At 39.9% G+C, this 24,343-nt stretch overlaps 1 protein-coding gene across 3 annotated transcripts in view; it reads left to right on the forward strand.

The window, feature by feature from the left end:
* Nucleotides 1-22,049, forward strand: part of ST3GAL5 (ST3 beta-galactoside alpha-2,3-sialyltransferase 5) — a 49,517-nt gene extending 27,468 nt beyond the window's left edge. For 2 of the 3 annotated variants that reach the window (XM_054029552.1, XM_054029553.1), the window contains 5 exons: nt 2,898-3,012; nt 4,755-5,098; nt 9,703-9,889; nt 14,271-14,429; nt 19,390-22,049. In XM_054029552.1, the coding sequence (XP_053885527.1) occupies nt 2,898-3,012; nt 4,755-5,098; nt 9,703-9,889; nt 14,271-14,429; nt 19,390-19,653 (1,069 nt within the window). In that variant the 3' untranslated portion in view covers nt 19,654-22,049. The other variant, XM_054029554.1, reaches the window with a different exon arrangement.
* Nucleotides 22,050-24,343: the final 2,294 nt, after the last annotated feature.

Raw genomic sequence — 24,343 nt, forward strand, 5'->3', positions numbered from 1 at the left:
CTTTCACTTCAACCAGAGTACAACCAGAGTACACACCTTCCGGTCTTCTGCCCTAAGCCACACGCCTCCCCCATGGAGCATGTATTCCACTCCCTGGATGTCTGCCGAGCATTAGCTTTTTATCTCCACCACACACATGATTTCCGAGTGGTCCCCGTCGGGCAGCTACTTGGTCCTCTGTCCACACCTTTTCCTCTCACTATGCCATTGCCCCCTCGACGGTGACAGATGCAGCAGCTGGTCACGCTGTCCTACTGACTTGGTCTTCTCGAGAGCCCTTGTGCCCGCTTCCATACTGACCACTGCTCGCTACTCTCCCGCGTTTGGAATCCTGACATAGGGACCATCACTTGAAGAAGAGAAGGTTATTTACTGTAACTGGAGGTTCTTCGAGATATGCGGTCCCTATTTGGATTCCAATTCCGCTCTTCTTCTCCTATGCTCTGGGCTCCATTTGCTTCCTGGGAGGGGTGTCGGCTGGCACAGCCTCTTAAAGCCTCGAATGTGCCATGTAGTTGATGCATCTGCGGGTCAACAGATACTACTATGAACAGTTCCGGCTCCAGCGCATGGCGTGCATGCTCACCCATGTTTGGAATCCAGGTAGGGACCACCTGTCTCAAAGAACCTCCAGTTACAGTAAATAACTTTGTCTCATACTTAATCCCATCCTTTGTGAGGTTAAAAGCCAGACAATTACATGCCTTCATATGTTGGCAGCACAAAAGACATCTGCTCTTTATAGTTTATTTTAATCCCTTTCGGAACAAGGGAATAAATTTTAATAAACATTGTCTATTAGCATTCTTAGGGAGTAGTTCCCATTACAGGAACTAGCACTGGGGACAGGGGAGCATAAAGTAGTAACTGTTTAATAGTAACAATTTATAATTACTCTCTCCTATGTCACAAATTAAAGGTACTGCTTTGACTGGTGTCTGTGGGGAAGGGATGGTAGTGGAACAAGAGGACAGAAACTATCGTTTAAAATACTTTCAAGTGTATTCTAACTAGGGCCCTACCAAATTCGTGGCCATGAAAAACGTGTCAGACGGTGAAATCTGGTCTCCCCCCGTGAAATCTGGTCTTTAGTATGCTTTTACCCTATACTGTACAGATTTCCACAGTGAAGACCAGCATTTCTCAAATTGAGGGGCCTGACCCAAAAGGGAGTTGCAAGGGGGGGTCACAAGGTTATTTTTTTTGGGGGGGGGTCACAGTATTGCCACCCTTACTTCTCTGCTGCCTTCAGATCTGGTCAGCTGGAGAGCGGTGGCTGTTAGCCAGGCACCCAGCTCTGAAGGTGGCACCCTGCCAGCAGCAGCACAAAAGTAAGGGGGACAGTACCATACCAGGCCACCCTTACTTCTGCGCTGCTGCCTTCAGAGCTGGGTGGCTGGATAGTGGCAGCTTCTGCCTGAGGGTCAGGCAGCAGCACAGAAGTAAGGGTGGCAATACCATACCATGCCATCCTTACTTCTGCACTGCTGCTGGCGGTGGCTCTGCCTTCAACACTGGGCTCCCAGCCAGCAGCTGCCACTCTCCAGCTGCCCAACTCTGAAGTAGTGCCACTGCCAGCAGCAGCGCAGACGTAAGGTTAACAGTACCGCAATGCCCCCTGCAATAACCTTGCAACCCCCCCCCACAACTCCTTTATTGATCAGGAGCCCTAAAATCAGGGGCGGTTCCAGGCATCAGCGCACCAAGCACGTGCCTGGGGCGGCAAGCAGCGGGGGGCAGCCTGCCGGTCACTGTGAGGGAGGCAGACAGCCAGCCTTCGGTGGTGTGCCTGCGGGAGGTCCGCCAGTCCCGCGGCTTCAATGGCACTTTGGCGGCAGGTACGCCAAAGGCGCGGGACCAGCAGATCACCCACAGAAACGCCGCCGAATCCGCGTGCCGCCGACTGCCCACAGGCATGCCTCCAAAGGCCGCCTGACTGCCGTGCTTGCGGTGGCAAAAAACATAGAGCTGCCCCTGCCTATTAATTACAAATTAATAGCTGAAATAATGAAATTTACGATTTTTTTTTAAATCTTATGACTGAATTTGGTAGGGCCCTAACTATAACACTCCATCTAAGGTAACAGCGCTCAGCTGACTGGTAGCTCTTATTACTTATGTTATTCAGATAGTAGTTCCCAGTAATAATACTCAACAATCACATAGCCCTTTACCATGCTCAAACCACTGAGGAAAACCTGGATTAAAATGATTCTAGGAATGCTGGCTTTTTAATATAGGGCGGAAAGTTGGGTGTTTGGGTGTCTTTTTAAATTTGGGATTATAAATCCTGCATTCTGGCCTTCCAAGTAACCCAAAATAGATTTGGCAGCACCTAAGTGGTGGTTTGGGATTTTAGGCTTTGAAGTTTTCAAATTGTGTTTTCAGCACCAAAAACATTTAAGTATTTTTGATACTGAAAACCCAGTTTGCAACTGCACTCTTTACATGAGTAATGTTTGTTTTGGCCATTTTTAAAAGTGAAGTAAAACTATTCTTTTTAAAGAAATCGAAAAGCACTTTAGTGTAGTCCCAAAATGTACAGAGAGCAGCCTGTTGATATAGTCAAATTTGATGCAGGACACATCAAGGTCATTTAGTTTAAAGTAACCAGTGCAGAACCACACTACAAAGCGAAAGCATCCTTGAGCACCAGTCTCCATACTACAGTATTGATCCACTTTAGTGCAAAAAGCTTTGATGGGTTGAGGAAGAATGTGGTTTACAGCATTAGGACTGTGCAGTATCTCACTGTGGGTTGCACTTAAACGTGCTTCTTTACATTTTTGAACTCGCTCACATTTTATCAGCTTCACAAAGGAGTAGTTCAGAAATAACTCCACTCTGGGCAGTGGCCTACTGCCCTAAAAGTAATCAATGTCTCTTGTTCGTTTTAGACGTGTTACACTGTTTGCTGTCGTGGTGTGCTTCCTTTATATCCTCAAGTTAAGTTTTGGCCCTGAAGAATGTGACACGAAGAAAATGCACTATGTGGACCCTGAACGTGTAAAGGTTTGCTATTCTTTATCTGTATCTAGCAAATGTTACTGATGTATTGTGTAGAGTTGGAAAGTTCACTGTAGGACCTGAAGTGATGGAGTTGTAGGCTGAAGTCCTGCAATGAAGGCAGATGAATTTACCTTTCTGTATGCTCCATTACCTGCACTGAGAGGCTGAGGTTTTCAATTCTTATGCTTGTGTAGGCAGTGAGACTTACACAGAGAAAATTATAGAGTTTTTTAGGAATAAAATTGAAGGAGGAAGAAAACAATGGTTTAACATTTGTCATCACAGATATGATACATAGTTCGAAAAAGTTTGACTGCATTAACACAGTGGAAGGTTGCAAGAAAAAAAAAAAGGACTTAGATATGTACATAGAATTCTGTGGCCTGATTATTTTGCCAGGTGCGTGCAAAGAATGCTTTTGACTGTGCTGGAAGTTGCAGAATGGGATGATTAGTCAGACTTAAAAAACAGTTTCTGTAGTGCCACAGTGGAGATTGAGAAGGCTTGAGAGTTGTTCTAAAAACTGAAACATTATGCTTGCTATTACACTGTAACACAAAGGTGCTGATTCTCACCCTGTGTTGGGAAAGAAGGAAGAATTTGATATTCTAAATATCTGCTTAGAATTCTAAAACACCAGGGCCTGTTTAAACATTTTTTGGTACCTGTAGGGTCTGTTCTGCACATCTGTGGAGTTCTTGTAATTGCAATTAAAAAAAAATCCTTCCCTTTTCCCATTCTCTTTTGTTCCCCTTTTTCTGTAATCTTAACATCAGGCTTGCATTTTTGACTCTCCCACATATATCACACCAACATATCTCTTTGTTTTCTACTTGCCTCTGTTCCTCCCACCTTTCCATTTTGTTCTTGTTTTTATGATAAATCCTCTAATTTGTGGAGGGGTGGTAAAATGGCGTCTTTGCCTTTGAACTATACTAAAGCTTCCTCCTTGTACCAGACCGCAATTTGTAGGTTCTACTCTCTAAAAATGTGCAGGAGGATCTTGTTTCAAAGAGACAGATCATCATTTATTTGGCAGGGGAAGATTCAGATGAAAGTTAGTACTGTAGGTTTTTATATTGGTACTTCATCTTCATTTTAAGGAGAACTTGAGACCCTCCACTTCTGGGTGAACATTTTAAGCATGGTTATAGTGGGATTTTTTTAAATGACCGTAAACATCTAGATTAAAATCCGTTTGCAAGTCAAAATGCTGCAAGCCCTGTCTTGGATGTGACAGAGTTTTTCTTTCCAGTTTACGTGTCTCTGGTAGTACAGTTTCTGCAATCAAAATTTAGCTGACAAATTTGTACTGATGGATGACCATCTTCCTTTCCCATAGCTGTATTGTCCATGAACAAAAATAACCAGTTATTGCTTGAAAATGTGCAGGAAGCAGACGAACTTTATAAAAAGGTACCATTTTACATAGTAATTTTTCTGACAGCACCTGCACTCTAACTTACTCCTAAAGAAATCTTCCACCTGAAGGATGTAAAAGTTATACTCTGAAATCTGCACTCACGATAACACCACAAACAGGTAGCTTCTTGTTTTAACTGACTAGTTTTAAATTTCCCACAGTTGGTGGTTCAGCTTGGTTTATCTTTCTAAAACCTACACCTGCTAATTTATGGATGTCTGTTGGCCTCCTGGGAGGTTGCTTCAGACAAGATATGCTATATTTGTAATACTGAAATGTACTAGCTTGTGTGACTTAAATTTCATATACCGTCTTGTTTCAGAGAGCACAAAAATATGCCAAACTCATACAGCAAGGAGAATGTCGACCTTCTTTTGTGAAGAAGGAGATGGACAGATTATTTGCTGAGAAGTACAGCGCGAACATATTTCCCTTTGTAACGGAAGATATATTCAGGCATGAAGATGTGTTTAAATACAAACCTCCGTTTGGATTTCACAAGAACTCTCATAAACTTCAGAACCTCTTAAAACTCTTACCTGAGCATGACTTGCCAGAGAACTTGAAATCAAAACACTGTAAGCGTTGTGTTGTTGTAGGAAGTGGTGGAATACTTCATGGATTGGAGCTAGGCCATGTGCTGAATGAGTTTGATATTGTTATAAGGTGCATATTTCTCTTCTGTCTAACGTTACAAAGTAATTTAACATTTGTGTTATTTGCAAACAGCCTCTCTTTTTGGGAGGGGAAAGGGAAGTCTCAAACTCCATTTATTACTTCGTTTATGAAACTGAAAGTACTTTATTAATATTACTTGTCTTTACAATGTTCAAAATATGGTGAATCAGATACACTTACTCAAATTCAGACTGCAGGGGCCAGGAATCTGTCATTATTTCAGTGTGCTCTAGACCAGTGGTTCTCAACCTTTTTTGGACCAGGACCCATTTGTAAACATTGATGGCCAGTCCCACTCCAGTAAATAGAAAGTAGAAAACACACGTATTTTGCCTCCAAAATACTTATCACGCACTATATGTAGCAGTAACAACAACAATAATAGTAATAATAAGTGAAAGCAGCTCAATATCGAGCAAGTTAAAGGCAGAAATCAGCATCAACAGGAACACATTAACGGTATAATAAATCCTAGGTTCCACTTAATGAGAAACCTGCGCTTGCTTCTCTTTGACACGTTTATCAAAGTTGGGTGTAATTTTAGTCAGCACAATCTGAAGGTTGTGTTCAACATCCAGTCTACTCCTGTTTTTATTCTTCAGTTGAGTCAAGGCAGAGAATCCAGTTCCGCACAACTGCATTGTACTGAAAGGCAAAATGACACTAATTGCATGGCAAACAAGAGCAGGACATTCTCCAGCAGCAGCACTGTGCCAAAACTGGGGAATGCTCATTTCAGTGTATTTTCTCTCTAGACTGCGAATGCAAGATCACTCGACCAGCTGAGATTCTTCCTCCTTAGGTAGGAGGAACACAACTCCAAATGGATCCCGTATCCATTCTTTGCCCTTAAGTTGTTCGTCTGGAAAGTAATTGCAGAATCTTGTGTGCCATTTAGTTAAATGACTACTGATCGTTTTCTTCAGTGCTTCCTGGCTAGTGAAATCTTTCAGATTTTTTGTTTCTGGATATGTGTTACGAAACATGTCCATCCTATCATTTGAAATGTGTTTGTTCCACAGAGAGAGGGTTGTTGTTTTTTTAAATGCAGCAATTTTGTCAGTTAACTCAAAGCAGTTGTGCCCTCTGCCCTACAAAGACACATTCAAATCATTCAGGTGATCGAATATATCTGCCAGATATGCAGCACAAACAACCCATTTGTTTTTACTGAAGTGCTCTGCCAGGTGAGACTTTTTTTCTTCATTTTTAAGTTTATATATATGAGACAACACTTTGCCATGGGACAGCCAGTAAACCTCAGCATGGTAAAGCAGATGTACATGTGTACTGCCCATTTTCTGACAGAAGACGTGAAAGCATCATGAATTCTTGGCATTTTGTTTGATGTAATTCACTATTTTTACAGCATTTTTAAGAGTTTCGTGAAGCTCAGGTGCCTTGTCTTTAGCTGCTAATGCCTCCCTGTGCAGGAAACAGTAGTTCCACATTGCATTGGGTGCTTTCGAAAGGATTCTTAGAGCAACTACTGAATATTTCCGTCATCAGTTGCAACACCAACACACTTCGACCAGCTTAATCCTGCTGACTCCCAGTAATTATCCAGTATAACAAATATATCAGCAGTAGTAGTAGAAATAGGCAAATCTACACTAAACAAGTACTGTTCTTGCAAATCACTTTTCCATGCATGTCTCACATAAACCAGCAAGATAGCATGGTTTGATACATATATAGATTCATCTAATTGTAAAGCAAAACAGTCGCTTACTGAAAGACGATCAGTTGTTTGCAGTTTGGTGTATTCTGAGCTATATCACAGATTCTTCTCCATATTGTATTGTTGGAGAGAGAGAAATTGCTGTTAAATTTTTTTTGCCACTGACTCGCCCCACAATTTAGTGCATATATCGATAGCAGAAGGTAAAATTAACTCCTCAGCGACAGTGTGAGCTTTTTTGCAATGCGCTGTGCAACAAGGTCAGAGGCATGCAGTGTTTGCTCACGGACAGTAAATACATGTTCATGTTTTTTTTGACATTTCCATTTGGCTTTTTCGTTTAAAAAAAATCAAGAGGCTTGTCTTTATAGCTAGACTGCTTTGTCTCCAAATGTCTACATAAATGTGATGGTTTTAGGCTTTAATTTGTTAACAGTTCACCGCAGATGACACACTCTGGCCTGTGTTCACCATTTCGGTCCACGGTAAATGAAAACCCAAACTTTAAGTAAGCAGGGTCGTACTTACAATTACTTTTCTTCTCAGGTTGTGATGAATTCCTACTATCGTTGGTACTTGCAGTTGCAACAGGACAGTTTAAAAATGTATCCATTTCACTAACTAAAGACTCACTTTGTGATTAAAACACATACTCTTCACTTGAAACTCTACTAAGCACTCTTTTCCCATAACTCTTCCCACCTTGCATTCGATTGGCCAATCGGTAAGGCTAGGTCATGGAGGTCACTGGTTTCGTGATTTTTATGTGACCTTCATGACTTCAGCCCTTGGTGGCAGGGCTCAAGGCTTGGGTGGCTGTGAACCTTTTGTACATTTGTGCGACCCACTTTTAGGTAGCAACCTGTGGGTTGAGAAACACTACTCTAGACACCAGATACCACACAATATGGATAATGAAAATAGTGAGTTAGAAATTACTGCAGTCACAGACAAAGCACAACGTACGCATGAAGTTGGTACTACATAAATTCCTAAAGTAAATAGATGTCTGATCATTCTAATGTAGGCTCTTGAAATTACCTGTGCCATCTTCTGGTTATCATGGGGAGTTGATCAGTTGTCTTGCTTTTCGACTATTAAGTGTTCCAGGTGAAAAGGTAAGTGGATCTGTTAGTGTTAGAAAGTATTCTGTTTCAGAGTTGTGATACATAGCTTTATTTTCAATGCACCTGTCTCGTTGACACACTCTGGAAGACACACAGTATAACAGAAGCATAATAAACAGTCAATAAAAATGAAATAAACCCCTGTCTTCTTTAAATGAAAAACAATTCTGAGGTTCCAATTAAAAGAAAGAAAAGAGAAAAGGTTTGGGAGTGATGAGATGGGCAAAGAATAATATGGGCTCGCTAGAGGTCATATTAAATACTCATTGGAATTAAAAGATGACAAGTGGAATGTAAAATATAGACTGCTTGCTCATTTTAGTGACAAAAGTAAGCCTTGACTGCTTTTTACCCTCGTTATCCCTGCAGAGATACTACTTTTCTTGTCACCAATAGATTTGCAAGACACTTAAAATTATGGACTGAATAGAGGCTGGATTTATGGCTTATTACAGCCATCTATAACCCACTAATAGCCCTCTTCCCAGCTGCTTCTCCTGCCTTTTCCTCCCTCTGACTGGAAAGGTGTTAACGGGCCACTTTGCCTTGAATAGTCCCTTGAAATATGTGTTAACTTCTTATGCTAAACTATCTGTTCCATCTTGCATTTAGCAGTGACACTCGGATGTTAAAGCTTTGTCTACACTGCACTTTCATTGGTAAAACTCGTCGTTCTCGGGTGTGAAAAAACCAAACACCCGAGAATTACAAAAGTGTTACGGACAAAAAGTGCCAGTGTGGACAGTGCTACCGCCTCTTGTTGGGAGCAGATTTATTTTGTCAGCAGGAGAGCTCTCTCCCACTGACAAAGAGCGGCTACACTGCGCACCTTTTAGTGGCATGGCTGTAGTGGCCCAGCTGTGTTGCTAAAAGGCACATTTTGTAGACATAGCCTTAGTCTACACTACAGAGTTAGGTCAACACATGGCAGCTTAAGTCAATGTAACTATAGAAATGTCTACACTTCAGTTTTGCTCCTGTCACTGTAACTGCCCTGCTACGCTGACTTAACTCCACCTCCAGAGTGGCATAGAGTCAAGGTCGATGTAGTTCGATTGAAGCAGTGTCAGTGTAGACACTGTTTTGTGTATGTTGACTGTTCCTGGCTTTCAGGAGCCATCCCACAATGCCCCACACTGACAGTACAATCGATACAAGCACTCCCCGTGAGGAGACACACTGCTGACACAAGGAGCAAAGTATAGATATACACAAGCAGTGTAACTAGTGCAGCAGCTGTTTGCCGACATACATTAGGTCAATTTAATTTTGTAGTGTACACATGGCCTGAGTTAATTTCCCAGACTTGCAGAAGAGCTCTGTTTAAACTTGAAAACTTGTCTCTCTCACCAACAGCTGGTATAATAAACGATAATACCTCATCCACCTTGTCGCCTAAATTCCAGTCAGTTAGAATTGTGCAAACCCATATAGGACATTGGGATTCCTGCGATGTCATTGATTGGGTAATTTTGACTTGAAGAGCCTTTTATTACTGGTGTTGATATGCAGGAAGCTTGCTGTTTGCCCCTCAGAGCCCTAGTTGAGTTATAGGGCAAGAAGAAACATGAACACTGCAATAGTATTTGTACAGTTGCTTTTCAGAGCGAGGCCACCCATTGAGGTTTGTTCTTGTTACCAGGGGACTAATTTATTGATGTATTCAAATAAAATTTGGTGAGCCAACTAAAACTTGTTACTTAAGTATTTAAAGTCACTTGTATGGTATTTTAATGACCTCAGATACCATGTTTACTTACTGTGTTTTGTTTCACTTTTTTTAGATTAAATGATGCACCAGTTCAGGGCTACACAGATCATGTTGGTAACAAAACTACCATAAGGATGACCTATCCAGAGGGAGCCCCACTTTCTGAAAATGAATATAACCCTCAGAGCTTGTTTGTTGTTGTCTTATTTAAAAGTGTCGATTTCAATTGGCTTCAAGCAATGGTAAAAAATGAAGCATTGGTAGGTATAAACAGTTGACTTATTGCCTGCATATCTTGGTTTTCTGATGCACAGAAAACTGATTTTACTGTATTGAATTCTTCACAAGCAGTCAGGGTGACTTGTTTTAAATCAGCAAGCAGGAAACTTTGATTTAAATATTCAGTTTTAATCCTGTTTTGCATTTGTACTTTTGAATGATTTTTCTAAAGAAAGGTTGAGTCTCATTGGTTGGTATAACCTGGTACTACTTTTCGCTAACCAGGAGGGTACACAATATTTAATAGCACAGAGAGTACACTTATAAAGTTTGCGGATGATACCAAACTGGGATGGTTGCAAGTGCTTTGGAGGATAGGATTAAAATTCAAAATGATCTGGACAAACTGGAGAAATGGTCTGAAGTAAATAGGATGAAATTCAATAAGGACAAATGCAAAGTACTCCACTTAAGAAGGAACAATCAGTTGCACGCATACAAAATGGAAAATGACTGCCTAGGAAGGAGTATTGCAGAAAGAAACGGGGGGGTCATAGCAGGCGTGTTGTACGAGAAGTAATTCTTCCGCTCTGCTCCACGCTGAGTAGGCCTCAATTGGAGTATTGTGTCCAGTCCTGTGCACCACATTTCAGGAAGGATGTGGACAAATTGGAGAAAGCCTAGAGGAGAGCAACAAAACTGATAAAAGGTTTAGAAAACATGACCTGTGAGGGAAGATTGAAGAAATGGGGTTTGTGTAGTCTGGAAAAGAGAAGAGTGGCGGGGGGGGGATATGGTAACAGTTTTCAAGTACGTAAAATGTTGTTATAAGGAGGCGGATGAAAATTTGTTCTCCTTAACCTCTGAGGATAGGACAAGAAGCAATAGGCTTAAATTGCAGCAAGGGTAGTTTAGGTTGGACATTAGGAAACACTTCCAAACTGTCGGTGGTTAAGCACTGGAATAAATTGCCCAGGGATGTTGTGGAATCTCCATCATTGGAGATTTTTAAGAGCAGGTTGGACAAACACCTGTCAGGGATGGTCTAGAACAGGGATTGGCAACCTTTGGTATGCGGCTTGCCAGGGTAAGCACCTTGGCGAGCCAGGCCGGTTTGTTTACCTGCTGCGTCCGCAGGTTTGGCCGATCGCGGCTCCCACTGGCCGCGGTTCGCCGCTCCAGGCCAATGGGGGCTGCGGGAAGTGGCGTGGACCGAGGGATGTGCTGGCCGCTGCTTCCCGCCACTCCCATTGGCCTGGAGTGGTGAACTGCGGCCAGTGGGAGCCGCAATCGGCCGAACCTGTGGATGCGGCAGGTAAACCGGCCTGGCCCGGCCCGCCAGGGGGCTTACCCTGGCTGGCCGCGGGCCAAAGGTTGCCGATCCCTGGTCTAGACAATAGTTAGTCCTGCTATGAGTGCAGGGGACTGGACTAGATGACTTCTCGAGGTCCCTTCCAGTCCTATGTTTCTATGACTTGCATGCATTTAAGCAGTTACATAGCTTACCGTAGATTAAGTCCGATTCTTAATTTTTATATTTTTGTGAGAATATGCTGAATGACACATTTATGTACTAGATTGATTTATTTTTTTAGCAGTGACTTTTCTAGCTGCCTTATATAGGAGATAGTATGGCTTAGTGGCTAGAGAACTGAACTGGGACTCAGGAGATGTGGGTTTAATTCCTGGCTCTTCCACTGGCCTGTGACCCTGGATAGATCACTTCTCCATGTCCCTTAATTTTCGCATTTATAAAATAGGGATGGTAATACTGTGACCTCTTTTGTAAAGTGTTTTGAGATATAAAAGATGAGAAGCTCTATATAAAGACTAAGTGGTTGTCATATTATTATTGGTATTATTTGGATGGAAACAGTTTGTGCACATAAAAATACACAAAAAATAGCATTTTAAAATTTTTTGTTAAAACTACCTTAAATATGCTAGATACATAAGAAAAAAAAAAGTATATCAATTTTTTTTGCGCTTAAAACCAATTGATTTATTAAACAACAAAAGCATTATCTGTAGTTAATTGAATTGCTTTCTTTCTGGTTGTCATGTCCATCAAGATTTTATAACTGGTAGATCTCATCCTGTCCCCTCGTGTTTATTGATAGATTAAAAGAGGAAAACAAGTTTTCTGCTTTTTAAGCTGCCAGCTGGTTTCACAACTTTGAATGAATTAATCATTGTACTGAACTACTTGAATAAACTGAAATGAAGAAAATATTTTCTTTGCACCTGCAGTAGAGGCTAGATCTGTCAAAAGCTGGTGTAACACTTCAACAAACTCTGGTTCTAGGTTCATAGCCAATGAATTCAATTAGTTCAGTGGTTTAACTTTTCTGGCAGCAAACATATACTGTTTGAATATTATTTTGATATTTAAATTATTGTAATATATTTTAATAAATTTAGGCCTTAACATAGCATCATTTCAAATTTAATTTGAAATATATTTTCTAAAAAAAAATTGAATTAAAATAAATCGAATTTTTGTGCTTTTTTTATCCACCTTGCAAGCAATCTAGTTGTTGCAGTACTTCTAGTTATTGTTCATGTTAGTACATCCATGTAGTACTGTATGCTCACACTGATGCCTTTCATCCAAGTGTCTTGATCCTTTACATGCACTAAACATCAAAATACCTTATGTGCTCAGTAAAGTATAGTTCATTTTGTATTTGGGTTAAGTGACTTGGTTAAGGTTTTAGAGGCAGGAACAGAAAACAAGTGTTCTGACTGCCAGTCCCCTTCCTTAACCGCTAAACCACATCATGCTCGTGTAGGGGTGTTTGTGTTATATGTAATAGATATAATTAAATAAAAATGTCACTAGTTGGTATTAGCTGGCCTTGGTTACTGCCTTTCAATTTCTGTATGAAGATTCATTCGTTGCTTAATGTATATTTAAAGAAATAGATCTATGTGCAAGAGACACCTGAAGTATTGTATTTTATTAATTAGAGTTATTATGCAAACATGAAATGCCATAAATTATTCAATAGTGATATATTTAATAGAAAATCTGTCACAATATTTAGCAGTTTGTGCACATAATATTATATTATAGATAAAGCAAAGGAAGGTTAAATTCTATGGTTTTGCAACCTGAACTAGTTTATGTAAGGCTTTTAGACTTGCAGAATTGACCACGATTACCTATGACTTTGCGCATGCATTTAGGTAGAATATACTGTTTTATTACAGTGCTTGGCATTATATGTTCTGCTTTACATATAGTATATATAAAAATGCTTTATATATAATACAAGGGACACTAATGAAGAAATTATCCTTAAATTATCCTTTGAATTTAAATATTGGTGATATCACACTGAGTGATTATTGATTTTTTAGAGTTAACAGGTAAACGTATTACATTTGTGGAACTTTGAGGAACTATCACTGAGTGATCTATTGGGCCCAAGCAATGTGTAGTTTTATAGCACACAAGCACACCTTTCAGAAAAAATGGCACAATTTCACATAGCAGCATTATGTTAACAACTATCGAATGCACCCTCTGATCTGAACTGGATATTTGACTGACCTGTGGTGGCTCTAATGTCGTTTTATGGGCTTAAAACTGCATATAGTATATTCTAATAACAAAAAGTCCCTGTATTTTTGTAATATCAGAAGAGAAGTCATATTACAGCAATACATATAACAAATATTTTTCATAGGGATTTTTTGGGAAAGAATGTGCCCAATGTACAGAAAAGGCACCCTCTTCTTGCATCACTTTTCTTATTTGCTCACTATGACGCAATTTATGGAGAGAAACATAAAATGAGCCTGATTCTGATCTTTCACCAGTTTAGCACCGGTGCACATCCATTGACTTCTTTAACATTCTGGCATGAGATCAGAATCGGGCGCGCTGAGTCTCATTGCTCTTCTCTCCTTCTATCCTACAACACTTGTCTTTAAATGTACACTGTCAGCTAGAAATACAGTTAATTTGAAAATGTGAGTAAAATAGTTTCAGGTCCTACACCTGTTTGCGAGTTACTCAGCCAACTGTTGTGGAATTTTGATCATGCTCTTCCTCTTTTCAAATGCTTTCTCTACCGTGTTGCTGTGAGAAAGCCCAAATAGAGGCAAGAGGGGTGGGTGGATGGGTGAGTGACTGTCCACGGAAGTGCAGTCACATGTTCAAAGTAAATGAACTAAACAGATAAAGAATTGCATTTTCTCTTTCTCTCAACTTAAGTATTATTTGTTTAAAAGAATTCAGGCATTTGGGAATTCTACATCAACGTCCTAGTAAGTCTTTGCCATAAATAATTTCTGATGAGATGTGGACAATCTTATGTTTTAGTAGTATTGAGTTACATGCTAGGCCCCAGTATCAATTTGCCATGTCAAAGTATTTGTTTCCCTGTGTTTAATTGATTTTTTTTTCCTCTTTAGCCACTATGGGTGCGACTGTTTTTTTGGAAGCAGGTGGCTGAGAAAATTCCTGTAACACCAAAACAGTTTCGTATTTTAAATCCGATCATCATTAAAGAGACAGCCTTGGATATACTACAGTACCCTGAGCCTCGATCTAAATTTTGGGGCTGGGATAAGGTAAGATACCTTTTTTGGAAGGTGCTGGATAGATACATTTAACTCCTTCGAAATCTAATACGACAAGATCAAATAAAAAAGAGTTTGGACTTTTCATTCAGTGTAGTCTCTTTGTGCAATTTCTCAGTCATTGTAAAACACCAAAGTCTTCTCTTCTCAAACACTATTTGTATTTTCTTTAACATTCCCTATTAAATATTTGTAAAATAGTGGGGTTTCAGCGTTCTTGTTAATCATAGAAAAAGTACAAAATCTAGGGCCATTTTAGTTTTTAATTTAGGGATTAGGCTTGTTTATGTTCACGTAAGGTGACCTGCATGTGATTTTTTTTTTTTTTTTAAATACCCCAGAGTTTTAAAAAGAAAGTACTTCTGTGAAAGCATTAAGGATGCAGGTCTTCTCAATACCATATACATGTGGTAGGCCATTCACTGCACTTAAGCATTAAGAATTTAAGGCTTTTTGAATCATTTGTGTGAGGAGGATTTTGCCTAAGAATATGTCTACACTGTAAGAATAGGTGAGTTCTTCACTTGGGTAGCTCACTTGGGTTAAAATAGCAGTTATTAAGCAATCAATTTGTAAGCACCTGAAGGATAGTAGGGTAATACGTAATAAGCATGGATTTATCAAGAATACATCATGCCAAACCCCAACCTAATATCCTTCCTTGGCAGGATAACTGGCTTTGTGGATATGGGGGAAGCTGTAGATGTGATGTATCTTGATTTTAGCAAGGCTTTTGACACATCACATTCTCATAAGCAAACTAAGAAAATGTGGGCTAGATGAAATTATAAACTGGGTGCACAGCTGATTGAAAGACTACTCAGAGTAGCTATCAATGGTCAGCTGTAAAGCTGGAATGGGAACTATAGAACATAAGAACGGTCATACTGGGTCAGACCAAAGGTCTATCTAGCCCAGTATCCTGTCTTCCGACAGTGGCCAATGCCAGGTGCCCGCGAGGGAATGAATAGAACAGGTAGCTGGGAATTGGTCCTGCTTTGAGCAGGGGGTTGGACTAGATGACCTCAAGAGGTCCCTTCCAACTCTGATATTCTATGATTCTATGATTAATCATCAAGTGATCCGTTCCCTGTTGCTCATTCCCAGCTTCTGGCAAACAAAAGCTGGGGATACTATCCCTGCCCATCCTGGCTAATAGCCATTCATGGACCCTATCCTCCATGAATTTATCTAGTTCTTTTTTGAATCCTGTTAGTCTTGGTCTTCACAACATACTCTGGCAAAAAGTTCCACAGGTTGACTGTGTGTTGTGTGAAGAAATACTTTCGTTTGTTTTAACCCTGCTGCCTGTTAATTTCATTTGGTAACCCCCAGTTCTTGTGTTATGAGGAGTAAATAACACTTCCTTATTTACTTTCTCCACACCAGTCATGATTTTATAGACTGCTGTCATGTCCTCCCTTTAGTAGTCTCTTTTCCAAGCTGAAAAGTCCCAGTCTTATTATTCTCTCCTCATACGGAAGCCATTCCATACCCGTAATAATTTTTGTTGCCCATTTCTGTAACTTTTCCAGTTTCAGTATATCTTTTTGAAATGAGGGGACCACATCTGTACATAGTATTCAAAATGTGAGCATACCATGGATTTATATAGCGGCAATATGATATTTTCTGTCTTATCTATCCCTTTCCTAATAATGCCCAACATTCTGTTTGCTTTTTTGATTGCCACTGCACATTGAGTGGATGTTTTCAGAGAACTATCCACAATGACTCCAAGATTTCTTTCTTGAGTGGTAACAGCTAATTTAGACATCATTTTGTATGTATAGTTGGGATTATGTTTTCCAATGTGCATTACTTTACATTTATTAACATTGAATTTCATCTGCTATTTTGTTGCCCAGTCACCCAGTTTTGAGAGATCCTTTTGTAGCTCTTCACAGTCTGCCTGGGACTTAACTATCTTGAGTAGTTTTGTATCATATGCAAATTTTGCCACCTCCTGTTTACCCCTTTTTCCAGACCATTTATGAATAAGTTTAATAGGACTGGGCCCTGTCCAGACCCCTGGGGGACACCACTATTTACTGCTCTCCATTCTGAAAACTGAACATTTATTCCTACCCTTCGTTTCTTATCTTTTAACCAGTTACCAGTCCATGAGAGGACCTTCCCTCTTATCCCATGATAGCTTACTTTGCTTAAGAGCCTTTGGTGAGGGACCTTGTCAAAGGCTTTCTGAAAATCTAAGTACACTATGTCGTGGAAAAAGTCACCCACGCATTGATTTTAGTTCACAGACTCAAGCCTGAGGCCAGTTTATTGCAATACATACCAACGCGTTGGGGTAGCAGTCCGAAAACTACCACCCCTAGCACAGCACGCAAGCTGCTTTTATTCTTTTAAACTGCAAGCATAGTACAAATAATACATCATTTGCGAGTAATAAGAGTTGGGGTCTGTCCCCTTTCCTGGCACCTTCCTTATTATTTTACGAGAATTGGGTGCCTATTGGGTGGAGAGCTTCTTGGTGGTTTCAGCCATGGGTGGTACTTGGCACCAGTTGGAGTGTTTTTCTCTGCAAGGTACATATTATTTTCCAGGGTTTTACGGTTAGGGGCATAGGGATTCATTACAGGACACCCCAAGAAGATATATGATTGGCTAGTTTGGCAGTTAGCTGGAATTACAGGGTGCTCACTGGAGAAGTTGCATTTAGTCAGTTTGCATTTAGCTATTGCTTCACAGAAGCGGTTATTATATTTCATCAGCCATGAACATATTTCATTAGTGTTGCTGCTGAGGCTTTTTATTCTTTCCCTCCTTGCCTCAGACACCCCCCCCCCCCACCCGGTCATGACCCTTGACCGAGTTTGGCAGGAGGCTGTGTCACTTAGCCTAGTTCCGGCTTGTGGCCTGCAGGGCGGGCCTATATGACGAGTCTTCGCCGATGTTCTGATCGGTGCAAGGGAGGCCAGCCAGGCCTATTCCCCACAACTATAATCCACTGGATCCCCCTTGTCCACATGCTTGTTGACCCCCTTCAAAGAATTCTAGTAGATTGGTGAGGCATGATTTCCCTTTCCAAAGCCATGTTGACTCTTCCCAACAAATTATGTTTATCTATGTGTCTGACAATTTTGTTCTTTACTATGGTTTCAACCAGTTTGCCCGATATTGAAGTCAGGCTTACTGTCCTGTAATTGCCAGGATCACCTCTGGAGTCCTTTTTAAAAATTGACATCACATTAGCTATCCTCCAGTCATTTGGTACAGAAGCTGATTGAAATGATAGGTTACAGATTTCAGTTAGTAGTTCTGCAATTTCACATTTGAGTTCCTTCAGAACTCTTGGGTGAATACCATCTGGTCCTGATGACTTATTACTGTTTAGTTTATCAATTTGTTCTAAAACCTCCTCTAATGACACCTCAGTCTGAGTGAGACAGTTCCTCAGATTTGTCACATAAAGAGTGGCTCAGGTTTGGGAATCTCCCTCACATCCTCACCTGTGAAGACCAATGCAAAGAATTCATTTAGTTTCTCTGCAATGGCCTTATTGTCCTTGAGTGCTCCTTTAGCATCTCAATCGTCCAGTGGTCGCACTGGTTCTTTAGCAGGCATCCTGTTTCTGATGTACTTAAATTTTTTTTTTTTGCTATTACTTTTTGAGTCATTGGCTAGCTGTTCAAATTCTTTTTTGGCCTTCCTAATTATATTTTTTCACTTCATTTGCCAGAGTTTATGCTCCTTTCTGTTTTCCTCACTAGGATTTAACTTCCACTTTTTAAAGGATGCCTTTTTGCCTCTAACTGCTTCTTTTACTTTGTTGTTTAGCCTCAGTGGCACTTTTTTTGTTCTCTTACTATGTTTTTTAATTTGGAGTATACATTTAAGTTGTGATTCATGCTTCATCCATTAACTTCTGTTTTCTTTCATTGTTGATGCAAGGCCTACACTGGGCCTTGTACAGTTCAATATTTTCACTGATAACTTGGATAATGGAGCGGAGAATGTGCGTCTAAAATTTGTGGATGACACCAAGGTGGGAGGGGTTGCTAGCACTTTAGAGGACAGGATTAGAATTCAGAAAGACTTTGACAAATTGGAAAAGTGGTCTAAAATCAATAAGATTAAATTTAATAAAGACAAGTGCAAATTACTACTCCTAGGATGAAAATAAATAAATAAATCAAATGCACAACTACAAAATGGGGAATAACTGGGTAGGTGGTAGAACTGCATAAAAAGATATGAGGATTATAGTAGTTCTTAAATTGAGGACGACTCAACAGTCTGATGCAAATGTGGTGATGCAGTGCTAAAAAGGCTAATATCGTTCTGGGATGTCTTATGGATCTTAGTATGTCAGGCACAGGAGGTAATTGTCCCACTCTATTTAGCATTGGTGAGTACTCAACTTGAGTACTAGGCTCAGTTCTGGTCACTGCACTATAAGAAAGAGATGGACAAATTGGTGAGAGTCCAGAATGGATCAACAAAAATGATACAAAGTTTGGAAAACCTGATCTATGAGGAAGGTTTAGAAAAAAAAAGGGGGGGTGGGGGAGCTTGTTTAGTCTTGAGAAAAGAAGTCTTTAAGCATGTTGTAAAGAGCTGTTATAGAGGACTGTTTTAAAGAGGACAGTGATCAGTTGTTTTCCATGTCCATACAAAAAGTGGTTGACTTAAGATGCAGCAAGGAAGATTTAGGTTAGATGTAGGGAAAAATTTTCTAATTATAAGGATAAATAAGTACTGGAAGAGGCTTCCAAGGGAGGTTTTGGTATCCCTGTCATTGGAGGTTTTTAAGAAGAGGTTAGACAAACACGGCAGGGATGGTCTAGCTATACTTGGTCTTGCCTCAGCGCAGGGTGATGGTCTACATGACCTTTAGAGGTCCCTTCCACCCCTACATTTCTATGACTCTGTGAAAACTGATAAAGGAGAGAGATGTTGTATTGTAAATGTTTATTTTTCTTTTTAGAATGTTCCCACAATTGGGGTCACTGCAGTTGTTCTGGCCACACATTTATGTGATGAAGTGAGTTTAGCAGGATTTGGATATGACCTCCGCCAACCCAACACACCTTTGCACTACTATGACAATCTCTGCATGGCTGCAATGGAAGGACAAACTATGCATAATGTGACAACTGAAACAAAATTCCTACAAAAACTGATCAAAGATGGGATTGTGAAAGATCTCAGTGGAGGAATACAGTGTGAATTCTGCAAAAAACCAAGCTAATGACTGGAACTGAGAGCACAGACTGGATTAGAGGTTCCTGCAGCCTTGCTAGCAATGGCCCTTTCAGTGCTCTCATCCCACAAAGACTTTGAAGAATCTCTCTTCTTTGTATTTCTGTTGCTTTTTAATGTCAAGTTGAATTTATTGTATTTTTTTTATTTATTTTGAGTCCAGGTTTTTACCTTGCACACTTTTTGTGGGTAATTATCAATACAGTTTTGAGTTTAGAGAGATTCATTTAAAATATGTCATGTTTTAAGCTATCTGAAGGAAAACAGAAAATTTAAGGGTTTTATATGTGAAGGGCACTCACGGACCTAGGTGTGTGTTTCCTAATCTGGGGAGAGAAGAATTGTTCCCACTGAAGTGGTGTTGCCGTTGTGGGTCCATTTGTCAGTACATGATTCCTCTGTGCATACAAAGAAAAGCAAAGGTGTGTGTTCGTAAGAGAACTTGCTTTGTTGCTTGTAGGTTCACTATTCTTTGGTAGATCATCCACTTGTATAACCTTCCACAGATATTTAGGCTACTCCCTTTCTGTGCTGATACCTATTTTTGGGGGGTGAGGGGGCAGGGAGCAGGAAAGGGCAAAACTGATGCAGCAGTGGAGCTGAACAGTAAGTTCATTAATGCCACATCTAATCATGCCTGGTATTTAAATCATTGACCGGTGTGAATGCTTTAGGATTAGAATGCTGGCCACTTAAACACTTGACACATTTGGGCCTGACCATGTTATAACCAGATTTAGCCTACAGTAGATATCTAACCTGAAGCCAAACTCTTCTGTTTCCCAGTTCTGGCTCCCAAAAACCTGGTCATAATGTGGTTGGGTCACAAAAAAGTTTAAGCATCACTGTTACAGGAACAGCATCAACATGAATTCCAGTCCTCTTTAGGGAGGGAGTTAAAAAGTAGTGTTTGGGGCTACACCTGCCCTTTTGCTATTTTATAAAAATGTTTTAGTCCTTGCTGCTGAGTGAAAGACCCACAAACGAAATGGAAACTTACTCTGTAGTAGTCGGAGTGAAACTGACTACAGACAAAATAAAAGAACGGAAAGATTTTATTTAATCTCCTTCATGGTACAGTAGGTATTAACTTGCAACAGTACTATGTAAAATAAAAATTCAGATTCAAATATAGTTTAAGTTGATAGTGGCCCTTTTATGTTGTGAATATGGTGTATGCTTCTTAATTGGAAGGGAGAGAGTGGAATTTTGCTTTGCAGACCACCTAATAAACTGGCAATTCTGTGTGCACAAATAACTTATGAAGAAGAAATTGCCTTTGAGGAAGTAGTATGATCTACTAGCACTGTACAATGTCTTCTAAGTGCAGATTGCTTTTAAAAATTCCTGTATAAATGTACTTTCTAATGACCAGAAATCAATGCAATTGAAAGAAAGCGGGATTGCAGATTTGTGAGCAAGTCTGAACTGTGTCATTTTATTGTGCAAATAACACAGTTGTGGTTATTGGATTGCTTGATTTTGAGTGCTGTCTGTTACTCAGAGCGAGTGAAAAATGCTTTATTTGAATGTGAAATCTTACCAGAAAGTTAATAGAAGTGAACAGGTGAAATATAATTATATGAATTACAGGAATCACTTTGACTTTCCAGGTGACAAACCTTCCTATTAGTTCCTTATCATATGGTAAGATACACTAGGCATATTTTTAAAATTAGCATCAGGTTAAATTGCATCAAGAAAATAGGATGTGGAATGGAATATAGTATTCATACTTGCCATGAAGAGTAGGTCTAATGGATGATTGTGTATGAACGCAGAAGTTGCACTGGCTATGGTTGTGGAGAGACAATAAAACAATGCCAGTTTACAAAGTGTAACATTGAAGATAGTGGCTGTGAGCCTGATCTTTCCTAAGTACCCACACATCCCCTAAAGTGAATGATTAGAAATCACGCTCTGTGTGTTCAGGGCTCCATTTGTGCAACAGCAATAATTATTAACCTAACTTCCTCTTTGTAACTTGGAACAAACTAGTTTTTCTTAACAGCAATAAATTTCTAGTCCATGTTTTTGTATGCTTTTAAGTATAGATCAAACTGTTTACTTGATAAATTACTGATATGTAAAGAGTTTTTACAGATAGTTTCGTTTAATATAACATGTTGATTATTATCCCCTTATAGTTAAGATAAAGCAAGCGACCTTAACTCCATTCAATATTACTGAAATATGAAAGGGTTTGGGAAAGTTCAAAATGTGCATATGGACAGTAGTACATTGAAGTCTTTCAAAGCGCTGTTACATAAACGTTTTGTTATACATCAACTGTTAGTTCACCAGGACTTCACACTGTTATGACTTAAGAATATGAAAATGTGAACTTAATAGAATGAAAGTATTATTAAAGCAATCAGTAACGTCCTTTGAAGTTTTCCATTTATCATCAGCTCTACAAGATGCTTTAATGTGGGCTTAAACTGTAGTTCAACCAGCTTTGTCAGTTGTGATAAAACTTTTTTCTCTGTAGTAGTAAATATTATGTGGAATACCCGTATGTGGACTTGACCATTCCTGAAACAACAATGGAATTCAGGCTGTGAAAAGCAATAAACAAATGGAACCACTTTCTATTTATGTAGTTTCACAGGTCACAACATATTCTGTCTCTTTCAGTAAGAATTATATATAGCTAGAGATTTCACTGGTCCAATAGTTGACATTAGATTCCACACCATCTAGAAAGAGGAGACCTTATGGAATAGTGCCTCATTTCCTCTCACTTACGCCAGTTTAATTTCATGAGAGTTATTCTTGGATCTCCTTGGTGTACATGGGAATTGGTCCCCTACTCACAGCCAATGTGCTCTCCAGCTTCTTGAGGCTAATGTAGATGAGAATATATTTGTCTTCATTACAGCATTGTCCTTAGTGTTTACATTAAAAGTACTTGTACTGAGATTTAAAGATTTTGTGAGTGAAGATAAAGAAACCTTACATTAGAATTTGCCTTTTATAATAGCATTATAGGTGGGAGGAGGCACAGATGCATATTCAGTATCAGTGCAGTTTGTATGCTTTTTTCATAGTTACTGGATAGGTTTTTATTTTGGTGTCTAGAACTTTGTTCATTTTTCAACTTTGAATGGTGGTAGGTTGTTAACTTGCAGCATCTGTCACCTGAAAAAGGCAAAAAATGATATACGAGATGATCTGTTCAATCTTAAAGTATTTAAACCTGTAATCTACTCTAAACTACTTTTTTAAAGAGGGCACTAGCTTGCCCATTTAAAAATATATTTTATTAAAAAAATCTTTAAAGTAATTCTGAGTTTAGTTCATATTTGGGGGGTTATTTAGAAGATAGCACAAGAGACACACCTAGGAACAGCTCAATTATTTTGGCTTAAAAGAGGTTGCCCATTCCAATTTTCTTTCACAGATTTTCACAATTTTGTGTATGCAGAGTATGGATTTCATTGCTGTGTGTGTACAGGAATCCTGCATGTAACTGGAGGCAAGCCAATGTCCGCTTGGGATTTTTGTATGGTAGTGCTACTTACGATTAGTTTGTACAGTGCTATGAACATGTAAAATGCTGATGTATGCAAAATACAGGCAAATGGAGACGTGTAAATACGGAGTGAGAATATTCTACAAAGCAGTGTTAGTCTCCATGAAAGATCTGTAACCCAATGGTATTCAAATAGGATTGTGACCCAGTCTTGAGGTACTTGGAGATGTTTATAGAGACTGAATGTAGACCAACCTCTTCTGCCAGTGGGTGCCGGGTGGTAACTTGGACTTTAGTGTGGCAGCCTGGTCTTGAATAAGAGGTAACAGAGGAGACCAACTGACATAGAAATGAGAGACCTGCACAGAAAAGAAGCATGAGGTGGCTTTTGTCACCAGGTCTTGTGTCCTTCAGCAAGGTGGGGCAGGGAGGTTCCTTGAAACCTATTCTTCTTTCAGAGGCGACAACAGAGACTACACAGAGGTGGTCAGGTAGCATTCTTTCTCTCTCCCACCAGCAGGAGGGGTTCTTGCATGCATCTCCGGTTCAATAAGCAGTGGGATCTCTTCCTTAAGGTTGACTTTCCAGAACCTTTCCCTTTTGCCAGAGTGTGACTGTCTTGGAGAGCATAAGCCTTGTTTTCTATGTAACTAAGGCTGTATCTGTATGATGAAGTTTGGTTGGTACAAGTAACATCTGTGAACAGCCACCAGAGTTTGTATGTTGCTCGGGAGTGTGCATGCTTGGCTGTTGGCTTTGGTGCGGTGCATACTTGCTGGGAATGCTTGTGTCGGTGTAAAGTTAGGTGCAACACAAGTCGATAGCCCAGTGTGCCCCGTGCCACTGTCTGGCACAATACCTTTTGTGATATTTTTGAGTGCTTTGTGGAATAGCTGTGATTTGTCTCAGGATTTCTTAGAGACAGGGGTCAAGGTCACACCATGCCACTTCCTTCATCCCATCATACTTTCCACATCTCATAATTTTCGCATTGTTTTTTGAAAACTCCCTCCGTTCCATGCGGTGCTTTGCCATCATTTCTCTGTCAGAACCCTGGACCCTCTTGAGCTCAACACAATTCTTACATGCTAACTGAATGCTGACGTGTATATAGTGAGGGGGGGAAATGCCAGGTTGCTGCTGACATTGATGGAGCAGCACCACACTTAGCCACACAAGCCAAAGAAAGGAAATTTGAACACTC

This window comes from Malaclemys terrapin, chromosome 5, assembly GCF_027887155.1.
Source record: "Malaclemys terrapin pileata isolate rMalTer1 chromosome 5, rMalTer1.hap1, whole genome shotgun sequence".
NCBI lineage: Eukaryota > Metazoa > Chordata > Testudines > Emydidae > Malaclemys > Malaclemys terrapin.